The sequence below is a fragment of the Nycticebus coucang genome, chromosome 6 (genome assembly GCF_027406575.1).
Source record: "Nycticebus coucang isolate mNycCou1 chromosome 6, mNycCou1.pri, whole genome shotgun sequence".
In the NCBI taxonomy this organism is placed as follows: Eukaryota; Metazoa; Chordata; class Mammalia; order Primates; family Lorisidae; genus Nycticebus; species Nycticebus coucang.
This window is the reverse complement of record NC_069785.1, coordinates 62,724,709-62,746,409: the sequence shown is the minus strand read 5'-3', so window position 1 is coordinate 62,746,409 and position 21,701 is coordinate 62,724,709. Positions and strand designations below refer to the sequence as shown.

Below are 21,701 nucleotides of genomic sequence, written 5' to 3'. Positions count from 1 at the left end.
TCTGCCAGCTCCGGTATATGTGGCTGGCGCCCTCACCGCTGAGCTACAGGCAATGAGCCAATAAACACTTAACTCTTACCCAAGTCAAGAATAAAACATTACCAGTAACCAAAGCCCCCTGTTGTATCCTCACCAGATAATGTGATAAAATTATTCCCTCCTTTATATTTTTATTTTATTTATTTATTTTTGAGACAGAGCCTCAAGCTGTCACCCTGGGTAGAGTGCCATAGTGTCACAGCTGACAGCAACCTCCAATTCCTGGGCTTAAGCGATTCTCTTGCCTTAGCCTCCCAAGTAGCTGGGACTACAGGCGCCTGCCACAATGCCCAGCTATTTTTTGGTTATAGTTGTCATTGTTGTTTGGCAGGCCTAGGCTGGATGAGAACCCACCAGCTCTGGTGTATGTGGCTGGCGCCTTAGCCACTTGAGCTACAGATATTGAGCTGTTCCCTCCTTTAATAAATCACCTTTGTGGTCATAATTTCTGTATTCATTTTTTAATTCTTCTAGCTCTCTTTTGCCTGATTTTGGTTTTTATTTGCACAGGAGACTTTTGTGCCTTCCTTCTTGCACTCGATATTGTGTTTGTGAGATTCTTAAGTCGTGTATAGTTATGGTTCATAGATTTTCATTTCTGTCTCATTTCTAGCTCTCTTTTGCCTGATTTTGGTTTTTATTTGCACAGGAGACTTTTGTGCCTTTCTTCTTGCACTTGATATTGTGTTTGTGAGATTGTTAAGTCGTGTATAGTTATAGTTCATAGATTTTCATTTCTGTCCATTCTGTTGTATGAATCATTCTTTTGATTAAAGTTTGGGTTGTTTCCACTTTGGAGCTATTCTAAGCATTACTCTTATGAATATGGTCATCCATACCTGTTGGTGCGCATGTATATACATTTCAGTTGGATGTGTATGATGCTCCTTGATTTACAATGGCTTACATCCCCAAAAGTCCATTTAAAGCTGAAAATGCATTTAATTTACCTAACCTATTGAACACCATAGCTTAGCCTGGTTTACCTTAAATGTGCTCAGAAAATTTATTAGGCTACAGTTGGGCAAAATCATCTAAAACAAATCCTACTTTAGAATAAAGTGCTGAATGTCTTGTAATTTATTGAATACTGTATATTGTGACAAAATTGCAATGATTTTACACCATCGTAAAGTAGAAAAACTGTAAGTCAAACCATCATAAATCAAGGACTGTATAGGTGGGAATAGAATTGTTAGCTCAGAGGATATGCATATCTTCAACTTGAATAAATAATGTAAACTGTTTTCCAAAGTGGTTATACCAATTTATATTCCAACCAGCAGTGTGTAAGTGCCCAAAATCTTCGATAACAGCTGATATTTGCAGTCATTTTAGTTTTAGCCATTTTAGAGGATATGATGCTGTATGTACACAATATGGAGCATGTTTTCATGTGTGTGTTTCTCATTTATTTCTTGGCAAAATGACTTCGACTCTTCTCCTTTTACTACTGGATTGTTTCTTTTTTTTTTTTTCGTTTATGTTCTACATTTACTAAGTTTCATGTGTATCCTTGTAAGATGCACCGCAGGTGTAATCCCACCAATCACCCTCCCTCCATCCATCCTTCCCCCTTCCTCCCCTCCCGCTCCCCATTCCCCCTATTCTTAGGTTATATAACTGGGTTATAGCTTTCATGTGAAAGCCATAAATTAGTTTCATAGTAGGGCTGAGTACATTGGATACTTTGTCTTCCATTCTTGAGATACTTTACTAACAAGAATATGTTACAGCTCCATCCATGTAAACATGGAAGAGGTAAAGTCTCCATCCTTCTTTAGGGCTGCATAATATTCCATGGTGTACATATACCATGATTTATTAATCCATTTGTGGATCGATGGGTACTTGGGCTTTTCCCATGACTTAGCAATTATGAATTGGGCTGCAATAAACATTCTGGTACAAATAGCTTTGTTATAATGTGATTTTTGTTCTTGTGGGTATATACCTAGTAGAGGAATTATAGGATTGAATGGCAGGTCTATTTTTAGATCTCTAAGTGTTCTCCACACATCTTTCCAAAAGGAATGTATTAATTTGCATTCCCACCAGCAGTGTAGAAGTGTTCCCTTTTCTCCAACATCTCTGGTCTTGGGATTTTGTGATATGGGCTAATCTTACTGGAGTTGATGATATCTCAAAGTAGTTTTGATTTGCATTTCTCTGATGATTAAAGATGATGAGCATTTTTTCATATGTCTGTAGGCCATGTGCCTGTCTTCTTCAGAGAAGTTTCTCTTCAAGTCCCTTGCCCAGCCTGTGATGGTATCACTTGTTCTTTTCTTGCTTATACGTTTGAGTTCTCTGTGGATTCTGGTTATTAAACCTTTGTCAGAGACATAACCTGCAAATATCTTCTCCCATTCTGAGGGCTGTTTGCTTGCTTTACTTACTGTGTTCTTGGCTGTGCAGAAGCTTTTTAGTTTGATCAGGTCCCAGTAGTGTATTTTTGAAGCTGCTTCAATTGCCCGGGAGGTCCTCCTCATAAAATACTAACCCAGACTGATATCTTCAAGGGTTTCCCTGCATTTTCTTCTAGTATTATTATAGTTTCATGTCTTAAGTTTAAATCTTTAATCCAGAGAGAGTCTGTCTAGTTAATGGTGAAAGGTAGGGGTCCAGTTTCAGTCTTCTACAGGTTGCCAACCAGTTCACCCAGCACCATTTGTTAAATAGGGAATCTTTTCCCCACTGAATGTTTTTAATTGGCTTGTCAAAGATCAAATAACGCTAAGTAGCTGGATTCATCTCTTGGTTCTCTGTTCTGTTCCAGACATCTACTTCTCTGTTTTTGTGCCAGTACCATGCTGTTTTGATCACTATCGATTTATAGTATAGTCTGAGGTCTGGTAGCGTGATTCCTCCTGCTTTGTTTTTATTTCTGAGTAATGTCTTGGCTATTCAAGGTTTTTTCTGATTCCATATAAAATGAAGTATTATTTTTTCAAGATCTTAAAAGTATGACAGTGGAGCTTTAATAGGGATTGCATTAAAATTGTATATTGTTTTGGGTAGTATGGACATTTTAACAATATTGATTCTTCCCAGCCATGAGCATGGTATGTTTTTCCATTTGTTAACATTTTCAGGTATTTCTTTTCTTAGAGTTTCACATCCTTTGTTGGATAAATTCTCAAATATTTCATCTTCTTTGGCACTACTGTGAATGGAATAGAGTCCTTAACTGTTTTTTCAGCTTGACTATTGTTGGATATAGAAAGGCTACTGATTTATGAATGTTGATTTTGTAACCTGAGATGCTCCTATATTCCTTGATCACTTCTAAGAGCTTTGTAGTAGAATCCCTGGTGTTTTCCAGATGTACAATCATATCATCTGTAAAGTGCAAAAGTTTGATCTCTTCTGACCCTATATGGATACCCTTGATCGCCTTTTGTTCCCTAATTGCGATGGCTAAAATTTCCATTACAATGTTAAAGAGCAGTGGAGACAATGGGCAGCCTTGTCTGGTTCCTGATCTGAGTGGAAATTATTTCAATTTGACTCCATTCAATAGGATATTGGCTGTGGGTTTGCTGTAGATGGCCTCTATCAGTTTAAGAAATGTCCCTTCTATACCAATTTTCTTAAGTGTTCTGATCATGAAGGGATGCTGGATATTATCAAAAGCTTTTTCTGTATCAATTGAGAGAATCATATGGTCTTTGTTTTTTAATTTGTTTATGTGCTGAATTATACTTATAGATTTACGTATATTGAACCAGCCTTGAGACCCTGGGATAAAACTGACTTGGTCATGATGTATAATTTGTTTGATGTGTTGCTGGATTCTGTTTGTTAGGATCTTGTTGAATATTTTTGCATCTATATTCATTAGTGATATTGGTCTATAATTTTCTTTTCCTGTTGGGTTTTTTCCTGGTTTGGGGATTAGGGTGATGTTTGCTTCATAGAACATGTTGGGTAGTCTTTCTTCTTTTTCTACATTTTGGAACAGGTTGAGTAATATAGGTACTAGTTCCTCTTTAAAGGTTTGGTAGAATTCTGATGTGAAGCCATCTGGTCCCAGGCTTTTCTTTTTAGGGAGGTTTTGTATGGTTGATGCTATTTCAGAACTTGATATGGGCCTGTTCAACATTTCCACTTGATTCTGGGTAAGTCTTGGAAGGTGACGTGCTTCCAAGTATTGGTCAATTTCCTTCAGATTTTCATATTTCCGAGAATAAAGTTTCTTGTAATATTCTTAAGGATTTTTTGAATTTCTGAGGAGTCTGTTGTTATTTCATCTTTGTTGTTTCTGATTGATGAGATTAGAGATTTTACTCTTTTTTTCCTGGTTAGGTTAGCCAAAGGTTTATCTATTTTATTGACCTTTTCAAAAAACCAACTGTTGGATTTATTGATCTGTTGTATAATTCTTTTGTTTTCAATTTCATTTAATTCTGTTCTAATTTTGGTTATTTCTTTTCTTCTACTGGGTTTGGGGTTGGAATGTTCTTCCTTTTCCAGTTGCTTCAGGTGTCCTATTAAGTTGTTAACTTCCTCTCTTTCCGTTCTCTTGAGGAAGGCTTGCAGTGCTATAAATTTCCTTCTTAGCACTGCCTTTGCGGTATCCCAGAGGTTCTGATAATTCGTGTCTTCATTGTCGTTTTGTTCCAAAAATTTGGCAGTTTCCCTCTTATCTCTTACTCAGCTATCATTCAGCATAAGGTTATTTAACTTCCATGTTTTTGTATGAGTATGCAGATTCCTATTGTTACTGAGTTCAACTTTTATTCCATGGTGGTCTGAGAAGACGCAAGGAATAATTTCTATTCCTTTAAATTTGACTGTGACCTAAGATGTGATCGATTTTGGAGTATGTTCCCTTGGCTGATGAGAAGTATGTGTATTCAGCTTTGTTGGGACGAAATGTTCTGTAGATGTCTGCTAAATCCAAATGATGGACGGTTAGGTTTAAATCTAAAATTTCTTTGCTCAGCTTCTTATTGGAGGATCTATCCAACACTGCCACAGGAGTGTTGAAATCTCTGACTGTTATGGAGGTGGAGGAAATCAAGTTGCTCATGTCTATTAGAGTTTCTCTTATAAATTGAGGTGCATTCTGGTTGGGTGCATAAATATTAATAATTGAAATCTCATTATATTGAGTATTGCTCTTAACAAATATGAAGTGACCATTCTTATCATTCCTTCCTTTTGTTGGTTTAAAGCCTATTGTGTCTGCAAATAGAATTGCAACACCTGCTTTTTTCTGATTACCATTTGCCTGAAATATGGATGACCATCCTTTCATCCTGAGTCTATATTTATCTGTGAAGATAAGATGTGACTCTTGTATGCAGCAAATATCTGGCCTGAGTTTTTGTATCCAGTCAGCTAACCTGTCCCTCTTTAGCAGACAGTTTAAGCCATTCACATTAATGGAGAATATTGATAAGTCTGGTAAAATTTTGGGTATCAAGTTTTTCGAAAGTCCAGTGGACATTTTTAATCCTTTCACCATTGTGGAAGTTGGAGTTTGATCAAAAGATTCTGAGTGAGTTTACTTTTGTGGTAGAGGATTGGGCTGGTCATTATGGACGATAGGTCTGAGAATATCCTAAAGAGCTGGTTTGGTTATGGCAAATTTCTTCAACATATGAATGTCATTAAATTATTTAATTTCTCCACCATAAATGAAACTCAGTTTAGCTGGATATAGGATCCGGGGTTGAAAGTTACTTTGTTTTAGGAGATTAAAAGTCGATGACCACCCTTTTCTGGCTTGAAAAGTTTCAGCAGAGAGATTTGCAGTCATTCTAATATTCTTCCCTTTGTAGATAATGGATTTCTTACGTCTGGCTGCTTTCAGAATTTTCACCTTCATATTAACTTTAGTGAAGTTAATTATGATATGCCTGGGTGATGTCTTATTGGGATTGAGTCGTGCTGGGGTTCTGAAACTGTCTACTATCTGAATTTCAGAATCTCTTGGCATGTCTGGAAAATTCTCTTTCATAATTTCATGGAGAAGGGCCTCTGTGCCTAGCGAGGGCACTTCATCAGTTTCAGGGATTCCAATGAGGCGGATATTAGCCTTCTTCGAATTATCCCAGAGCTCTCTAAGAGAATGATCCGTTTTTGCTCTCCATTTCTCTTCTTGTTTGAGAGTTTGGGAGCATTCAAAAGCTTTGTCTTCAATGTCAAGAGATCCTTTCTTCTGCTTGCTCCTCTCTGTTACTGAGGGATTCTACTGTATTTTTCAGATCTTTGAGGGCTGCAAATTCTTGCTTCGGTGCGTCAGAATCTTTGGTGGTTTTGTCTTTAAATTCGTTAAATTCTTGAGACAACTTTTGAATTTCTCCTCGAATTTCTAACTCTGACTTTTGAATTGCTCTTCAAATTTCTAATTCCAAATTTTCTTCCATTCTATTAATCTTGTTTGCAATCCAAATTCTGAATTCGATTTCTGACATCTCAGCCAGCTGTTTATGAATGGGATCTTCAGTTACATCTGCCATATTTTCCCTTGGGGGTGTGATCTATTCTGGTTATTCGTGTTACCAGAGTTTTACTGCTGATTCCGTCCCATGATTATTTTACACCGTTTGACTTTTCCCCTGGAGCTTTATCAAGGACCCATACGGTGCTACAGCCTGAGAAACTTGGGACCTGTTTGGTGTGGTGGGGCTAAGTGGTTTTGTCTTGTTTTCAGTTGGTCTCTGTCTGACCCTAGTGAAACAGTTACTCTGGGTTGAAGTCTCAGCTGTGGAGAAATACCAGCAATTAAGTCACCCCGCACCCCACAGGCAACAATTGGAAAAGGAAAATCAAACCTTCCTACAACCACACACCCAGGGCACCACTTGAATAATCCTCGGGCGATTGGCTCAGTTCCAAAGGTCCAAATCAATTGTCTCAGTCAGCACCTGTCTCAGGTGGGAGAGCTTAGGAGGTCTCTAGCAACTGGATCGCAGAAGTCTGGTGACAACTCAGATATGACTTGCTTCGGTGCTCTGTGAAGTCAGGAGGACCCACCCAGCAAATAGATTAGTCTGTGAAGATTGATGTCTTCTTTCCCGCCTTGCACCTCTGTCACACCCAGTCACTGATAGCCCTGCAGGGCTGTGACCCAGTTGCCTCCAGTGAACAGATACTCCAGGGGCTTGCACCTGCCTGAATCACAAGGAAATCTTTATCTGCTCAGCCAGGCCTCTGCGCTCTTCCTCTATCCAGCAAGGTGAGGTGAGGCCTGACAACGTCAGGCGCTTGATGGAGGCTGGGGGTTGTTCAGTCAGTTCCAGCCCTGCCCCTGATTGGTGTTACTGACAGAACAGATAATAACAACTTTGCAGGAATTTGTTTCTGACCCTGCTATATTCCCCTGCATGAGAGAAGCTGTTTTGAGTTTCCAGAGCCTGTGCCTCAGGCCCTGTCTTTGCTCCTGCAGGTTTGTATTCGTTTAGCTGTCAGTTCTAGCTTTCTGCCTTCCTTTGTCTATAGGCTGATGATCCGCTGAGGGCTGGGTCTTAGCCTCAGTAAAGCGATCTGTTGGGTCAGCCCTGCCCTGGGAATTTCCCAGCTCTGCATGTGCGTTTCTAGTCCCCACATTCCACCCAGGCTGGTACCGCCTCAGGCAAACCCTTTACTCAGGGGTCCTGCATTTCTGTGCCAGATCTGTTCCGGTGGTTGCCACCTGAGAAGATGCCCGGCCTCCTCTGGTTGCCCAGGGAGATAGGGGTTGTGGCTTCAGAATATCCGGGAGTGAGCCCTATTGTTGCCAAAAACGGCTGCTGCTCTGCTCCTCGGGGCACCGCTGCTCTGGTGTGGTTCCCTCTCAGCCAACCGTCTCTCATCACTCCTGTGCCGCAGAATCAGCAGTGACCAGCTGCAGTCTAGGCCCTGTCCACACCTCTCCAGAAATCACCCAAGAATCTGGACTCCTGGGTTCCAGGCCTCCAGACTTCAGAGTGAGAGTGGAGGGGAGTGCTGGGAGCTCAGAATTGCAGGTAGAGAATATATACAGTTCTATACAGTTTTATGCCTGGCATAACGCCGTGGCACCCTAGTAGGGAGGTAGGTCTAGTTTGTAGAGGGTCTCTCCTATGGAGTGTAGTGGGAGGACCTTTGAACTCTGCTCGTTTGTTTCTGGGCCTTCCGAGCCATTCTCATGGGGGAGGGAACTCCCGTCTGCTTAGTGATGGATTTTGTACCTTTTGTTTGTATCCTTGGGGTTGCAGCTCGCCTCAGTGGAGTTGATGTGTGTTCTTCAACTTTCTCTCGGTGCAGCTCTAATCCACCAGGTTACTTGCTAAATTTGTGTCCTTTAACTCTCCTTCTGGACGGGAGCCTCTGTGCAAAGCTGGCTTCAGTCAGCCATCTTGTCTCCACCCCTTAGTGGAGTCCAGGGGTGACATTTAATTACCAGGGAGAAAAGTCAACTTGGTGCATTACTCAGATGCTGATCACCATAAATTGCTGTTCTTCCAATTCCTGGAGAAAACGTTAGAGCAGCACAGTGGTTTGAACTAGCCATCAAAATTATTGAAAATAGCAAGTAAATTTCAGCAAGGAAAAGAAAGCTTATTAAAAGTAGCATAGCAAGCCAGGCCTCTGTTCTAGTGACTGCAGGCTCCCTGGATTGTTTCTTTTTCTTATTGATAAGTAAGAGTTTTTTGTGTTATTCCACATGCAAAACCTGATGGGTTATAAATGTTGCAAAGTTTTTCTTTTTATAACTTAATATTATTTTTTAAATTAACAAGTAAAAATTATATTTACCATGTACAACACATTTTAAGATACGTATACATTGTTAGAAGGTTAAATCAAAGTAATTAACATGCATTACTTCACATGCTCTTTTTTTGTGATGAGAACACTTAAAATCTAGTCTCTTAGCGATTTTCAAGACTATAAGACATTGTTATTAACTATAGTCACCGTGTTCTACAATAAATCTCTTGAATTTTTACTCCTACTTAACTAAAATTTTGTATCCTTTGACTAAGCTCTCCCCAGCCAGTTAAGCTATTGATGCTCCATGCCTAAATGGGTTCATTCACTGCGGTTTACAAAACTGTGATATTCTAATTATATCATGATTAGTTGGAATAAAGATATTCTTTCCCTCATCTGCCCTTTGATTTCCCAATTCATGAAACTCACCATGTAGTAAAATAAATGCCAGATTCTCTGTCTTAATTTACCACTTTTGAAAAAAATTGATTCCTATTTATTTTCTGATGGTGATCAAAGTTTTCTTTTTTGAAAAATATTGGCAGTGTCTGTGGCTCAGTGAGTAGGGCTCCAGCCCCATATACCGAGGGTGGCGGGTTCGAACCCAGCCCTGGCCAAACAGCAGCAACAACAAAAAATAGCCAGGCGTTGTGGCAGGTGCCTGTAGTCCCAGCTACTCGGAAGGCTGAGGCAAGAGACTCGCCTGAGCCCAAGAGCTGGAGGTTGCTGTGAGCTGTGATGCCACAGCACTCTACCAAGGGTGACAAAGTGAGACTCTGTCTCTAAAAATAAAAATTTTTTTTTTGGCCAGGGCTGGGTTTGAACCCGCCACCTCTGGCATATGGGACTGGCGCCCTACTCCTTGAGCCACAGGTGCCACCCAAATTTTTTTTTTTTTTAATTATTAAATCATGCAGTTAAAATTATATGGATTTTAGTCCCCTATGGTCCTTTGTAAACCTCAGGTGATGCCTACTGTACCGACTTCGGTCAGTGAGTCTCTTCATACTTGCTTCTGAATTCTGCTGAGTCACCCTTGTAGTCTGTGAGCTTTCTTTTGTACATTCTCTGTGCTGACCTTAGAATCAGCCATTTTCTAGAGCCCTTGTTTCTTTTAGTGAAATGACAATCTGGGACCTAAGAATGCTCATTGCTCCCAGGTTGGTCATTGTTTCTGAAAATATTTCAGTGGATAGAGCTAGGAAATTACATAGATGGTGCCCAAAAAATGTATACACATTTTAAGAAAGGAAAAAACTGTATTAAAATTATAATACTCAATGCATACCAATAATGTTTGTTATCTTACATATTGTATCTTATGTCTCTCATAATTGCCAAAGTCAAATGTGACTTGAGTATTACAATTTTAATATAGTTCTTTTCCCTTGCTTAAAATGTTTATGCATCTTTTTGGCACCCTCTGTTTGTAAAAGAAAAAAATTCTCATGTGTCTCATTTCCTTTATCCTAATTATACTCAGAGCAGCCTTGAACAACATTATTAATACTACCAATCAATAGGATTACTAAAGACCATTGAACAAAATTTTTATTTGCTCTTCTCTACCATTTTTTAAAAAGATTGCACTATCTATATTGTTTGAGCATATAGCCATTATATATCTCCCTTTTTTAACCCACATTTAATTTTTAGTCAATTTTATTGAGGTATAATTTACATATAAAAAAACTACACATTTTAAGTACATTTCAGTGAGTTTTGAGAAATTATACACCTGTGCAACCACAACCACAATCATGATGTGGAATATATCCATCACACTAAAAATTCCCTGCAAAGCTCCCGGAAATCACTGATACACTCCTCAGTTACCATGGTTCAGTTTGCCTTTTCTAGAGTTCCATGAAAATAGAACCATACATAGTGTTTCTTTTGTGTCTGTTTTCTTTCAGAATTTTTTTTGATTTGTCAACATTGCTGCAAGTAGCCATAATTTATTCCCTTTTATTAATCCTTTCTATTTTATTGTATGGTTATACCAAAACAGCTTTATCTATTCAATTGTTGATGAGCATTTGTGTTATTTCCAGTTTGGAGCTATTATAAATGAAGCTACAACAAAAATTCTTGTACAGGAAGTTTAATTTTATTAGAAACTGCCGGCTGGTGCCTGTGGCTCAAAGGAGTAGGGCTCCAGCCCCGGCCAAAAACTGCAGAAAAAGGAAAGAAAGAAAGAAACTTGCAAACTTTTTATAGTGCATGTACCATTTTGTACTTTTATCAGCAACATATGAGAGTTCTGGTTGCTTCACACCTTGGTTAATCTTTTTAATTTTAGCCAACCTAACAGGTGTATAGCGATCCCCTAGTTTTAACTTGTATTTTCCAAATCACCAGTGATGATGTTATATCTTTTTATGTGCTCATTCACTTTTGTGTGTATATTCCTTTGTAAAATGTCTATTAAAATCTTCTGCTGATATTTAATGGCCTTTATTTTTGTTGAGTCATAAAAGTCACAAGTACATTATATATATGGTTTTGTCCCAGTTTGTGACTTTTTAAATTGTGTATCTCAAAATATAGACTATAAATTTTAATGAAGTCTAATTTTTCCAAGTCTTTCATGATTAATGTTCTTCTGTGGTCTAACATAGAAATATTTGCCAATATCAAGTGGTTCTCACCTGGGGTCAGTTTGACATCTTCACCCCTTCCCTGCAGGGGACTTTGGCAGTTGATGTTTGTTACAACTGATGGAGTGCTACTGGTGTCTCCGGGGTGGAGGCCAAGGGTGCTGCTAAATATCCTAAATGTATGTGTTGTCCCTTACAACAAGGGGTATTCTGTCCTGAAATGTCAGTGGTTCTTGTGTTAAGAAACCCTAATATATGGGCGGCACCTGTAGCTCAGTGAGTACGGCGCCGGCCCCATATGCCGAGGGTGGCGGGTTCAAACCCAGCCCTGGCCAAACTGCAACAAAAAAATAGCTGGGCGTTGTGGCGGGTGCCTGGAGTCCCAGCTGCTCGGGAGGCTGAGGCAAGAGAATCGCGTAAGCCCATGAGTAGAGGTTGCTGTGAGCCGTGTGACTCCACGGCACTCTACCCAAGGGCGGTACAGTGAGACTCTGTCTCTACGAAAAAAAAAAAAAGAAAAGAAACCCTAATATAGACATCTTACATACGGTTTTAACTTTTATGTGTAAGATCTATGTTTATTTCAAGTCACTTTTTTTTTTTTTTGTAGAGACAGAGTCTCACTTTATGGCCCTTGGTAGAGTGCCGTGGCCTTACACAGCTCACAGCAACCTCCAACTCCTGGGCTTCAGCGATTCTCTTGCCTCAGCCTCCCGAGTAGCTGGGACTACAGGCGCCCGCCACAACGCCCGGCTATTTTTTGGTTGCAGTTAAGCTGGGGCCGGGTTTGAACCCGCCACCCTCAGTATATGGGGCCGACGCCTTACCAACTGAGCCACAGGCGCCGCCCCTCAAGTCACTTTTTTTTTTTTTGGAGGAATAAGATAGCTTTATTGGCATACTTTGGAAATTACCACTCCTTAACCCAGTCAAGTCACTTTTTTTTAATAAGATGTGAAGTAAGGAACAAAGTTTATTTTTCCCCAAATCTAGTCCTAGGGTAGTGGTTTTCAACTTAAGAGTGATTTTGCCTCCTAGAGTAATTTGGTAATATCTGGAGAACATTTTTGGTTTTCACAGCTGGGTAGGGAGTACTATGGCATCCAGTGGTAGAGCCAGAGATGTTGCTAAATATCCTACAGTGTACAGGCCAGCCACACACCACAAATATCTATGAAGCCAGTGTGGAGAGACTGCTTAGTACAATTGGTTGAAAAGGCTATTTTTTCTCTTACTGAAATAACTTGTCACCATCATGTGGATCAATTTCTTGACTCTATTTTGTTCTGTTAACAAAATGGAGTATGTCTGTCTTTTTGGGTTTGTAATCTTGTGATGGAAGTCTTACAACTTTGTTCTTTTTCAAAATTATTTTGGCTTTCTATCCATTCTTTGCATTTGCATGTAAATTTTGAAATAAACTTGTCGATTTCTACAAAAAAATAGGTGGGATTTTAATTGATTGCTTTAAATCTAGTATATTACAGGTATCTGTTAACACAGTGTTTAGCTCAATTGGTTTCCTTTTAAAATAAAATCTGATAATCTCTTGTCTTTTAATTGGAAAGTTTAGTCAGATTCATTATAATTGGTATATATGGACTTGTTTCTTTCTTTTTTTTTTTTTTTCTGTGCTTTCTTTTTACTTCTTTTGAGGGGGTTTATCTGTTTCCCCCTTTCTTTTCCCCTCTCTATTGATGTGGAGCTTACACATTCTTTTTGTGTTCTCTTACTGGTCACTCTTCAATTTTTATAGTGAATACTTCCTTTATTCGATATCTTAACTCTTCTCCCAAACAACACAGAAACTACATACGTATGTACAATATGTACCACATATCTAAAATGTTATCTTGTTATTCCTCAGAACTATAGAGTATTTTGACTTCCATCACATTCCTCCTGACTTACATGTGGCTCCTGTTGTAATTCTGTCTCTGTTTTCATATTTATTTTATATGAACTATGTTTGTTTTAATTTACTTACAAAAAAGGTTTGCCAAATTTTTGGCCCATCATTTCTTCTCAAACCTATGTCCTGAGACCCTCTGATTCTTCCTGAAATGCTGTGTGCACCAGGATTCCTTTGATAGAGATCTCTTGGTGGTGAACCATTCTCCGTTTTTGTTTATCTAGAAGTATTTTTATTTTGTTTCTATTCTAGTAAGATAATTTTATTCCATACACAATGCTAAGTTGAAAGATTTTTTTTTTCTCCACATGAGAAGTTATTCTTCATTTTCTAATTTTCTATTCTTCTAATTTTCTAATTCTGTCATTTCTTTCAGGAAATATTTCTCTCTGGTGGCACTTTATTTTTGGTGTTTTATAGTTTCATTATAATGTGCTTAATACGCTTTTTAAAAAAATTCTTGAGGTTCATTGTGTTTCTTTTGTCTGTGGATTCATATTCTGTACCAGTTCTGGAAAACTCTCAGCCATTTTCAGTGATTCCTTCTCTTTTGTTCTCTCAACTTTTTCTGGGATTCCCAAATTTTCCTGGGGTAGACCTCAGCCTGTCTTCCATTTCTGTCTTTTTTAGAACAAAATTGTGATAATATAAATATGACCTAAAATTTGCTACTTTAACCTTTTAAGTGTATAGTTCAGAGGCATTGAATGTGTTTATACTGTTGTGCATCCATCATTACAGCCCCTCTCCACAACTCTTCATCTCCTCCCATCCTGAACTCAATCCTCATTCATGTAGTGGTGTATAAAAAATTAAATTGAATTAAAAAGTAAAAAAAATCCAGAACCCTGAAACTCAGTACCCATTAAACAATAACTCCCTAGCTCTTGGCAACCACCATTCTACTTTCTAGATCTAAGAATTTGCTTGTGTAGGTACCTAAATAAGTGAAAGCATTCAGTATCTGTCTTTTTGTGCCTGGCTCATTTTAGTTAGCGTAATATCCTCAGAGTTCATCTATCCATATTGTAACCTGTCAGAATTCCCTTCCTTTTTAAGACCGAGCAATACTCCTCCGTGTGGGTACACCACATTGTGTTTGTCTTCTCATCTTTCGATGGACATTTTGGGAGCTTCTGCCTGTTAGCTGTTGTGAATAATGCAGCTGTGCACTTTGGCGAACATACATCTGCTCATATTCTGCTTTTCAAAGCTTTGGTGTAGAAGCCTCACGTTCGGATCTACACCAGGTCTTAGAACTGGTTGAAGCATTTTTCCTCAAGCCGTCTCACCTTCCAGGGGTTTTCTTACTGCCTGCTGCCCTGTTTCTCCTGTGTATGTTTGTTGTATGTGGTTCTTGGAGATTTTCTTAGCTTTTCACCAAGCCAAGTATTGGATAAAAGTTGTTAGTTGTGATTTATCCAGCATCTGGTTTTATTCGAATAGGAGGTCCTTCAATGTATCTACTCTGTCATATTGCGAAGATGGTGTCTTTAAATATGTAAGCTTCTAAACGTCTGATGACAGTATACTTCTCTTCTGGCCCAAAATAATATTTAGGGAGCATGGTTATTTTCACTTTTCTTTGTAATGATAGATGTGTATTACATACGTGAATGTGCTTCTTGTGTATTTAACTCTTCAGGTATTTTGAGTATTAAATAGTCTATCAGAGTACCAGTATAAAAGTCTTAGATTTTCCATTGACTTTTTCTCTTGCTATAATGACTGAATTAAGTGAAATTCAATTAAAAGTACTGTAACATCCAGCACAGTTTTACCAAGCATGATGTGTCAATAAATATCTAACCAGGATGATCTCTGTGTCACATAGTTCTTATGTATTGCTTTTCTTTTTACGTTCAAATTCTTGTAATAATTAGGAATTAACTGTAACTGTAACTGTAGGAATTAACTACAAATGAGGAGTAAGTATATTATGCAGATAGTGGTTTGAAGTTGCCTAAGGTTTTTAAAAACAACTTTCCCACATTAACCCACATCTGCCTTCATTGCAAATGATATCCTGAATTAAATATCAAGATCAAGGAATATGAGGTTATGAAACCACTGATGAAAAGATTTACAAAATACACCTGCTGATTTGTGAGGTCACACATTTTAAAAATGTCTGAAGGAAAGGGGATATAGACATATGATAAAGATACTCCTATTGCTAAGAGCTTTTGTGATCTAAAATATATTCTAAATGACTGAATAAGGTTTGTTGACAGACAAAAATTATGTATCTTATAAGATAATATATGTCTATTTTAATTACAACATCTAAGAGCCCAGCACAGTGGCTCATGACTATAATCCCAGCACTCTGGGAGGATGAGGCAGGTGGATTGCTTGAGCTTACGAGTTTGAGACCAGCCTGAGCAAGAACGAGACATCATCTCTAAAAAATAGTCGGGCGTTGTGGTAGGTGCCTGTAGTCCTAGCTACTCAGGAGGCTGAGGCAAGGGGATCACTTGAGCCCAAGAGTTTGAGGTTGCTATGAGCTATGACACAACAGCATTCTACCAAGGGTGACAAAATGAGACTCTGTCTCAAAAAAAATAAAAAAAAAAAATTACAAACACCTCTTCTCACACACCCCCAAACAGCTATGCATCTCTGAGTTATTTATAACATATATTATCACAAGCAGCACATACTATTCTTGGTTAAAACTGAATTTTGTTTCCTTACTGATTACATTTCCTGATAAATCATTAATATTTTGGAAACAGTTTGGAAAGAAAAAAATACTAAGTACTCCATCATTTGAATTAGTCACAACATCTTATTTCTTAATTGTACATTAGAAAGACCTGTAAGATAAGTACTTCCTTAATTCGTTGTGCTTGGGAATCCTTCTGAGTATTAAGTTTGAGTATTAAACTTATTTATTTCTAATCATTCATATACCAGCTTTTGTTGCAGTAAAATGTGTTGAAATTTTCATATGACTTTCTTCAGCAGTTTCTTAAATAGCATAGAGAATATGATACGATGTATTTTCTCTAATTTTAAATTTTTAATGAGATTTCTAATTTTAATATTAATATGATAGTATTAATAGTATTCAATACTATTAAATATCAATATTAATAAAAAGATATTGTTATAAAAAGAAATTGTTATAAAAATAGAATAAGTAAGAAATGTACATTGTGTTATTAGAAGCTTGACTGATGAGGCTAATTTTTGCATTACATAATTATGTAGTCACATATAACTAAATTTTACTTGCATTATTAAAGAAGTACAGTACAAATGAATGTTTCTTAATTTTTATTTTTTAGCAAATTTTAAAAGCTCGCATTGAACAAGTAAAAAAGTATCCAGAATTTTATACTCTTCATGAAGTCACCAGCTTAATGGGATTCTTCCCATTCAGAATAGAGATGGGGTTAAAGTTAGAAAAAACTCTTCTTGCGTTGGTAAGGTTTATCATATGAAAAGTAAAAAGTATAAGCTTTTTTTTTTTTTGTCTAAAACATCATTTGTATTTCATGTATGCACTGTTTAGTGTTTAAATTTTGAGGAATAACAAGATAACGTTTTAGACATGTAGTACAAATCCATGTTCCTTTCTTTTTATGTTATGCAAATATTTGATATTTTTAAAAATGCCACTATTAACTTTGTTTCTTGATTTTTTTTTTCTTAACTTTCCATCTTTAATTCCCCTGAATATAAGCAAGAAACCCTTTTTCTTTTAAGGGATTTTATTCACAAACATACTGAAAGTACGTATGGAAGCTATTTTAGAGTTTCTACTATATCCTATTATGATTTGTCTTCATGAAAGAAGAGGATAGAATTTAAAGTGGCATCTACCAGAATGTGGAGCTTATAAAAAGGAATTTAAAGTTTCAAGGAATATTCTGTGAAACCCTTTTTCATAGAAACAAAAAAAATGGGTGATGTCAAGCAAAAACTCAAATATCTTGGCTTCTAAACTTGGCATTTGCATTTAGTAGAATGATAAGTTTCAATTACGAATTTTATATTATGAAAGATACTTTTTCTTAAAAAATGGGAGTTTTTTAAATAAAATGATTCATTTTTTTTACTGTAGGGCAGTGTAAAATATGTGAAAACAGTATTTCCCTCAATGCCTGCAAAGTTACAACTCTCAAAAGATGATATATCTACCATTGAAACACAAGAACAAACAGCTGAAGTTATGGAATATGTAAGTACCAAGGTGGTTTTGGTTCTTCCTTAATAATTCTTCATATCTCACAAAATACGTATAACCTGATTGTTGTAAATTGCCCTTTCTGACTTTCTCCATTCTTTTCATTACTTCATCAAAAAATTTTTTGATAAGTATAAACAAGTAACAGGTTCTGTGTTGTTTTTCAGGATATTAGTAAAGATCCAAATGCAGAGAAGCTTGTTTCAAGATACCACCCTCAAATTGCTCTAACTAGTCAATCATTATTTACCTTATTAAATAATCATGGACCAGACTACAAGGAACAGTGGGAAATTCCAGTGTGTGTTCAAATAATACCTGTTGCAGGTTTGTGATTTGCTGTGTCAAGTAATGCTCTCAAAAGAGGGTTGGAACAGTTCCATTTCAGCTGTCTAAACATAGGTGGTCACTTACCAAACAGAAATCTAACTCTGGCTTTAAGGAGGATGTAAATTTTACATTGACATTCAGTAGAACTTATTCATATACAAAGCTAGGTATAAATCGATACTTTGAATTAGTAGGTCTGTAGTACCTGAAGTCATGTTGAAAGGTAAAAGTGGAGAAGCAGCTATTCTGCAGAGTAACCAAAAAGTACATGAAATGGAGAGGTTCTACATTCTTTCACTGAAAAAATGAAATGCAGTACTTTACTAGACAGTCTCAACGGGGTGAATTTCCAGTGCATATTTGCTCATCTGTTACTGGAATTCAGAATTACAGTCCGTTTATAGTTCTAAGCAGTGGGGTAATCTCTCTTTTGATAATGAAATTAATACTTGCATATACAAAAAAGTTATTCCTCCTACTTTAATGGTTTACATATTTTTTCATATATTCTAGAATTCATATTATATATAAATTACAAAATAAATGCACTAAGTAAAAGACTGTCTAAGGAAACAAAACTAGAAATTATAGTTAAATATGTTCTCAATGGGAAAAATTTCATCACTTTTTGCAACTTTGTCTAAGAACTACGTAATAATGACAGTAAAAGTATAACAGTAAAAAAAAGAAAATCCTTTTTAAACATTGTTAGAAAGAGAACATGTTTCTCCTGCCAGTTAGATCCTCTTTCCCTTAGCTCTCTAGGGACTTTAAAGTCTCCTAGTCCCAGGGTGGCAAATGCCTGGGACACGTGCTCCCACTGGTGCCCTGTGTCATTGTCTTTAGTGAGCCTTGTGTCATATATCCTGTTATTAACTATTAGATGCTAATCACCCCTTTTCTTCTGTTTCTGTTTTAAGGTTCAAAACCAGTTAAAGTAATATATATTAATTCACCACTTCCCCAAAAGAAAATGACAATGAGAGAAAGAAATCAAATCTTCCATGAAGTTCCGTTAAAATTCATGATGTCCAAAACCACATCTGTTCCAGTCTCTGCAGTATTCATGGACAAACCTGAAGAGTATACTTCTGAAATGGATGTATGTAATGTATTTATTTTCCTTAGATGAATATACTTGTCTGTCCTTTTGAAGCAAGTTTTACTGCAAGTCTCTAAACCTAATAATTAAAAATCCAGGCCTTAGATCCGAACTTAAAATTGAATTTCAAGTCTAATTAGACTTTATGCATCTACCTAATCTCCCTAAGCTTCAGTTTTCTCTTTCCTTTTCTCCCACCTTCATTTCACCCCAGTTTCCTCTGTTCATACAGGAAAGGTGGTAATACCTACTTTGTAAGGTTGTTGTGAGAGTCAACAACAAGTTCAATATTACATGTAAAATACTGAGCACAGGAGCACAGTTTTTAGTATGTGTGTACTAAAAACTCAGTCAGTGATTGTGGTGATCATGGTAGTGGGTTAGTAAGAGGTTTTGTTTAATTAGTCTCATAATGAAAAGTTTTTAAGTGTGAACAGGAAAAGATGAGTTTAATTTTATTAGTACAGAAAGTATTTGGCCAAATTGTTAATCCTTTTTGTATACTTAGTAGCTGTATGACCTTGGCCAAATTACATAATCTCTCTGAATCTAGTTTGCACATCTGTAAAATAGGTATTCTGATTACTAACTTATAGGGTTGTTTGGGTTTAGACAAGGTAATACATGGGAAGCATTTAGAGCAATGATTTTTAAACAATATGCCACAGCTCACTGGTGTGCCGAGAAGATCTTAGGTGTGTCATGAAAATTTTTAAAGATCATTAATTACATTATTTTCAAAAGAAGTTCAAAGCACAATTTTCACAAAAAATTGTGAATTTTTTTTTTTTTTTTGAGACAGTCTGATTACATCACCCTTGGTAGAGTGCGTGGTGTCACAGCTCACAGCAACCTCAAACCCTTGGGCTTATGCGATTCTCTTGCCTCAGCTTCTCAAGTAGCTGGGACTACAGGTGCCTGCCACAGCACCCGGCTATGTTTTTGTTGTAGTTGTCATTGTTTAGCAGGCCTAGGCCAGGTTCAAACCCACCAGCCCTGGTATATGTGGCTGGTGCCCTAACCACTGAACTAAGGGCGCCGAGCCTGGATCTAAGGCCTGTATTTTTAATTATCATCTTTCTTTTGATCAGCATAATTTAAGTGTGCCATGGAAGTTTTAAAATATTTTTAATATTATTATTAAAGACAGTTGTTTATCAAAAACTTGATTTATTCATTCCACAAATTTTGATTAAGTAGATATTGTTCATGCACTGAAGGTACAGCAGTGAATAAAAACAAAATTTTTTCTCTCAGAGCTTACATGAAAGGTGGAGGGCACAAATATTTAATAAACAACAGCCAAAAAGTAGGTGATGATAAATGGTATGGAGAAAAATAGAGTAGGTTAAAAGGAAATAGGAGCTACTTTATATTCATGATGATCAAGAATACCTTTCTGGGGCGGCGCCTGTGGCTCAAGGAGTAGGGCGCCGGTCCCATATGCCAGAGGTGGTGGGTTCAAACCCAGCCCCGGCCAAAAAAAAAAAAAAAGAATACCTTTCTGAGGACAGGACATATGAACAAAGATTGAATAAAATGAGGAATCAAGCAAAATTTAAAAATAAAATATAAAAATGTTTTTTTAAACATCGCTTGAGCCCAGAAGTTAAAGGTAGCAGTAAACCAAGATTATGCCGCTATACTCTAGCCTGGGCACCAAAGGGAGATCTCATCTCATAAATTAATTAATTAATTAATTTTTTAAAAAAAGAACATGAGGCAGGTTAAGAAGAATAACTCACAGTGACTTCTTTCAGTAATAGTAGACCAAATAATTTGGACTTTCATACTTCTGATGACAACTAAAACAGCTGGATGAGGGTAGGAAAATGTCTTTCTTGGAAGCATCAAAGAACTAACAAGATAGCAAGGAATTACAGGACTGAGATACTGAAGATAGGAATCCAGAAGATAAGCCTGTCGCTTGGGGTTCTTTTTGTCCTGAAGAGGCAACTAAGAAAATGAACTGTGCTTTTGGCAGCATAGCGGGACTAGGAGAACAAAGTCAGAGTTCAGTTTTTCACCAAGGGCTTGGCCCCAGGAATAAGAATAAACCAGAAGTAAATCAACTTTTTCAGAAATTATAATGATAGCCTGAACTTTCCGGCCCTGAACTTCAAGTAAAATGTTTTTGGATTCCTAGTGTCTCCAGACACCTCGCAAAAGTAGTGAAAGTAATTCTTAGAGGAAGATAATGTCATTTCGAGCCTCAAATTATATTATTTCTGATTTTTTTTTTTTGCTTTTTTATTATATTATTATTTTATTAAATCATAGTTATTTCTGATTTTTAATGCCTAGGTATTCTAACTGTTGCTTTCTAAGTATTTTGTGATTATCACTTTGATATATCTAACAGTTTGGAATGGCTTTAAATTTCCAAATGCTTGGGTTACTGTTTATTTACATTTTTCTTAATGATTTTCAATTTTATTTCCTCTGAACAGAGAGATAAACCTTAGCATATTCTGTTTCATACTACCCTGTTTCCCTAAAAATAAGACAGTGTCTTATTTTAAGGTGTGCTCCCAAAGATGTGCTAGGTCTTATTTTTGGGGGACGTCTTATCTTTCCTGTAAATAGGTCTTATTTTCGGGGAAAAGGGGTATATTGAGATTTTCTTGGTATATTAATTTATAGTTTATTTTTAGAAATGCCCCTTGGGGGCGGCACCTGTGGCTCAGTTGGTAGGTTGCCGGCCCCATATGCCGAGGGTGGCGGGTTCAAACCCGGCCCCGGCCGAACTGCAACAACAACAACAACAACAAAAAAAAAAAATAGCCGGGTGTTGTGGCAGGCGCCTGTAGTCCCAGCTACTTGGGAGGCTGAGGC

At 37.2% G+C, this 21,701-nt stretch overlaps 1 protein-coding gene across 4 annotated transcripts in view; it reads left to right on the top strand.

Annotated features, from left to right (window-relative positions):
• Window positions 1-21,701, top strand: part of ICE2 (interactor of little elongation complex ELL subunit 2) — a 75,355-nt gene that overhangs the window by 15,278 nt on the left and 38,376 nt on the right. For all 4 annotated transcript variants that reach the window (XM_053595267.1, XM_053595269.1, XM_053595268.1 and 1 more), the window contains 4 exons: window positions 16,533-16,670; window positions 17,312-17,428; window positions 17,602-17,761; window positions 18,685-18,866. In XM_053595267.1, coding sequence (XP_053451242.1) covers window positions 16,533-16,670; window positions 17,312-17,428; window positions 17,602-17,761; window positions 18,685-18,866 — 597 coding nt within the window. The remainder of the gene's footprint in view (window positions 1-16,532; window positions 16,671-17,311; window positions 17,429-17,601; window positions 17,762-18,684; window positions 18,867-21,701) is intronic.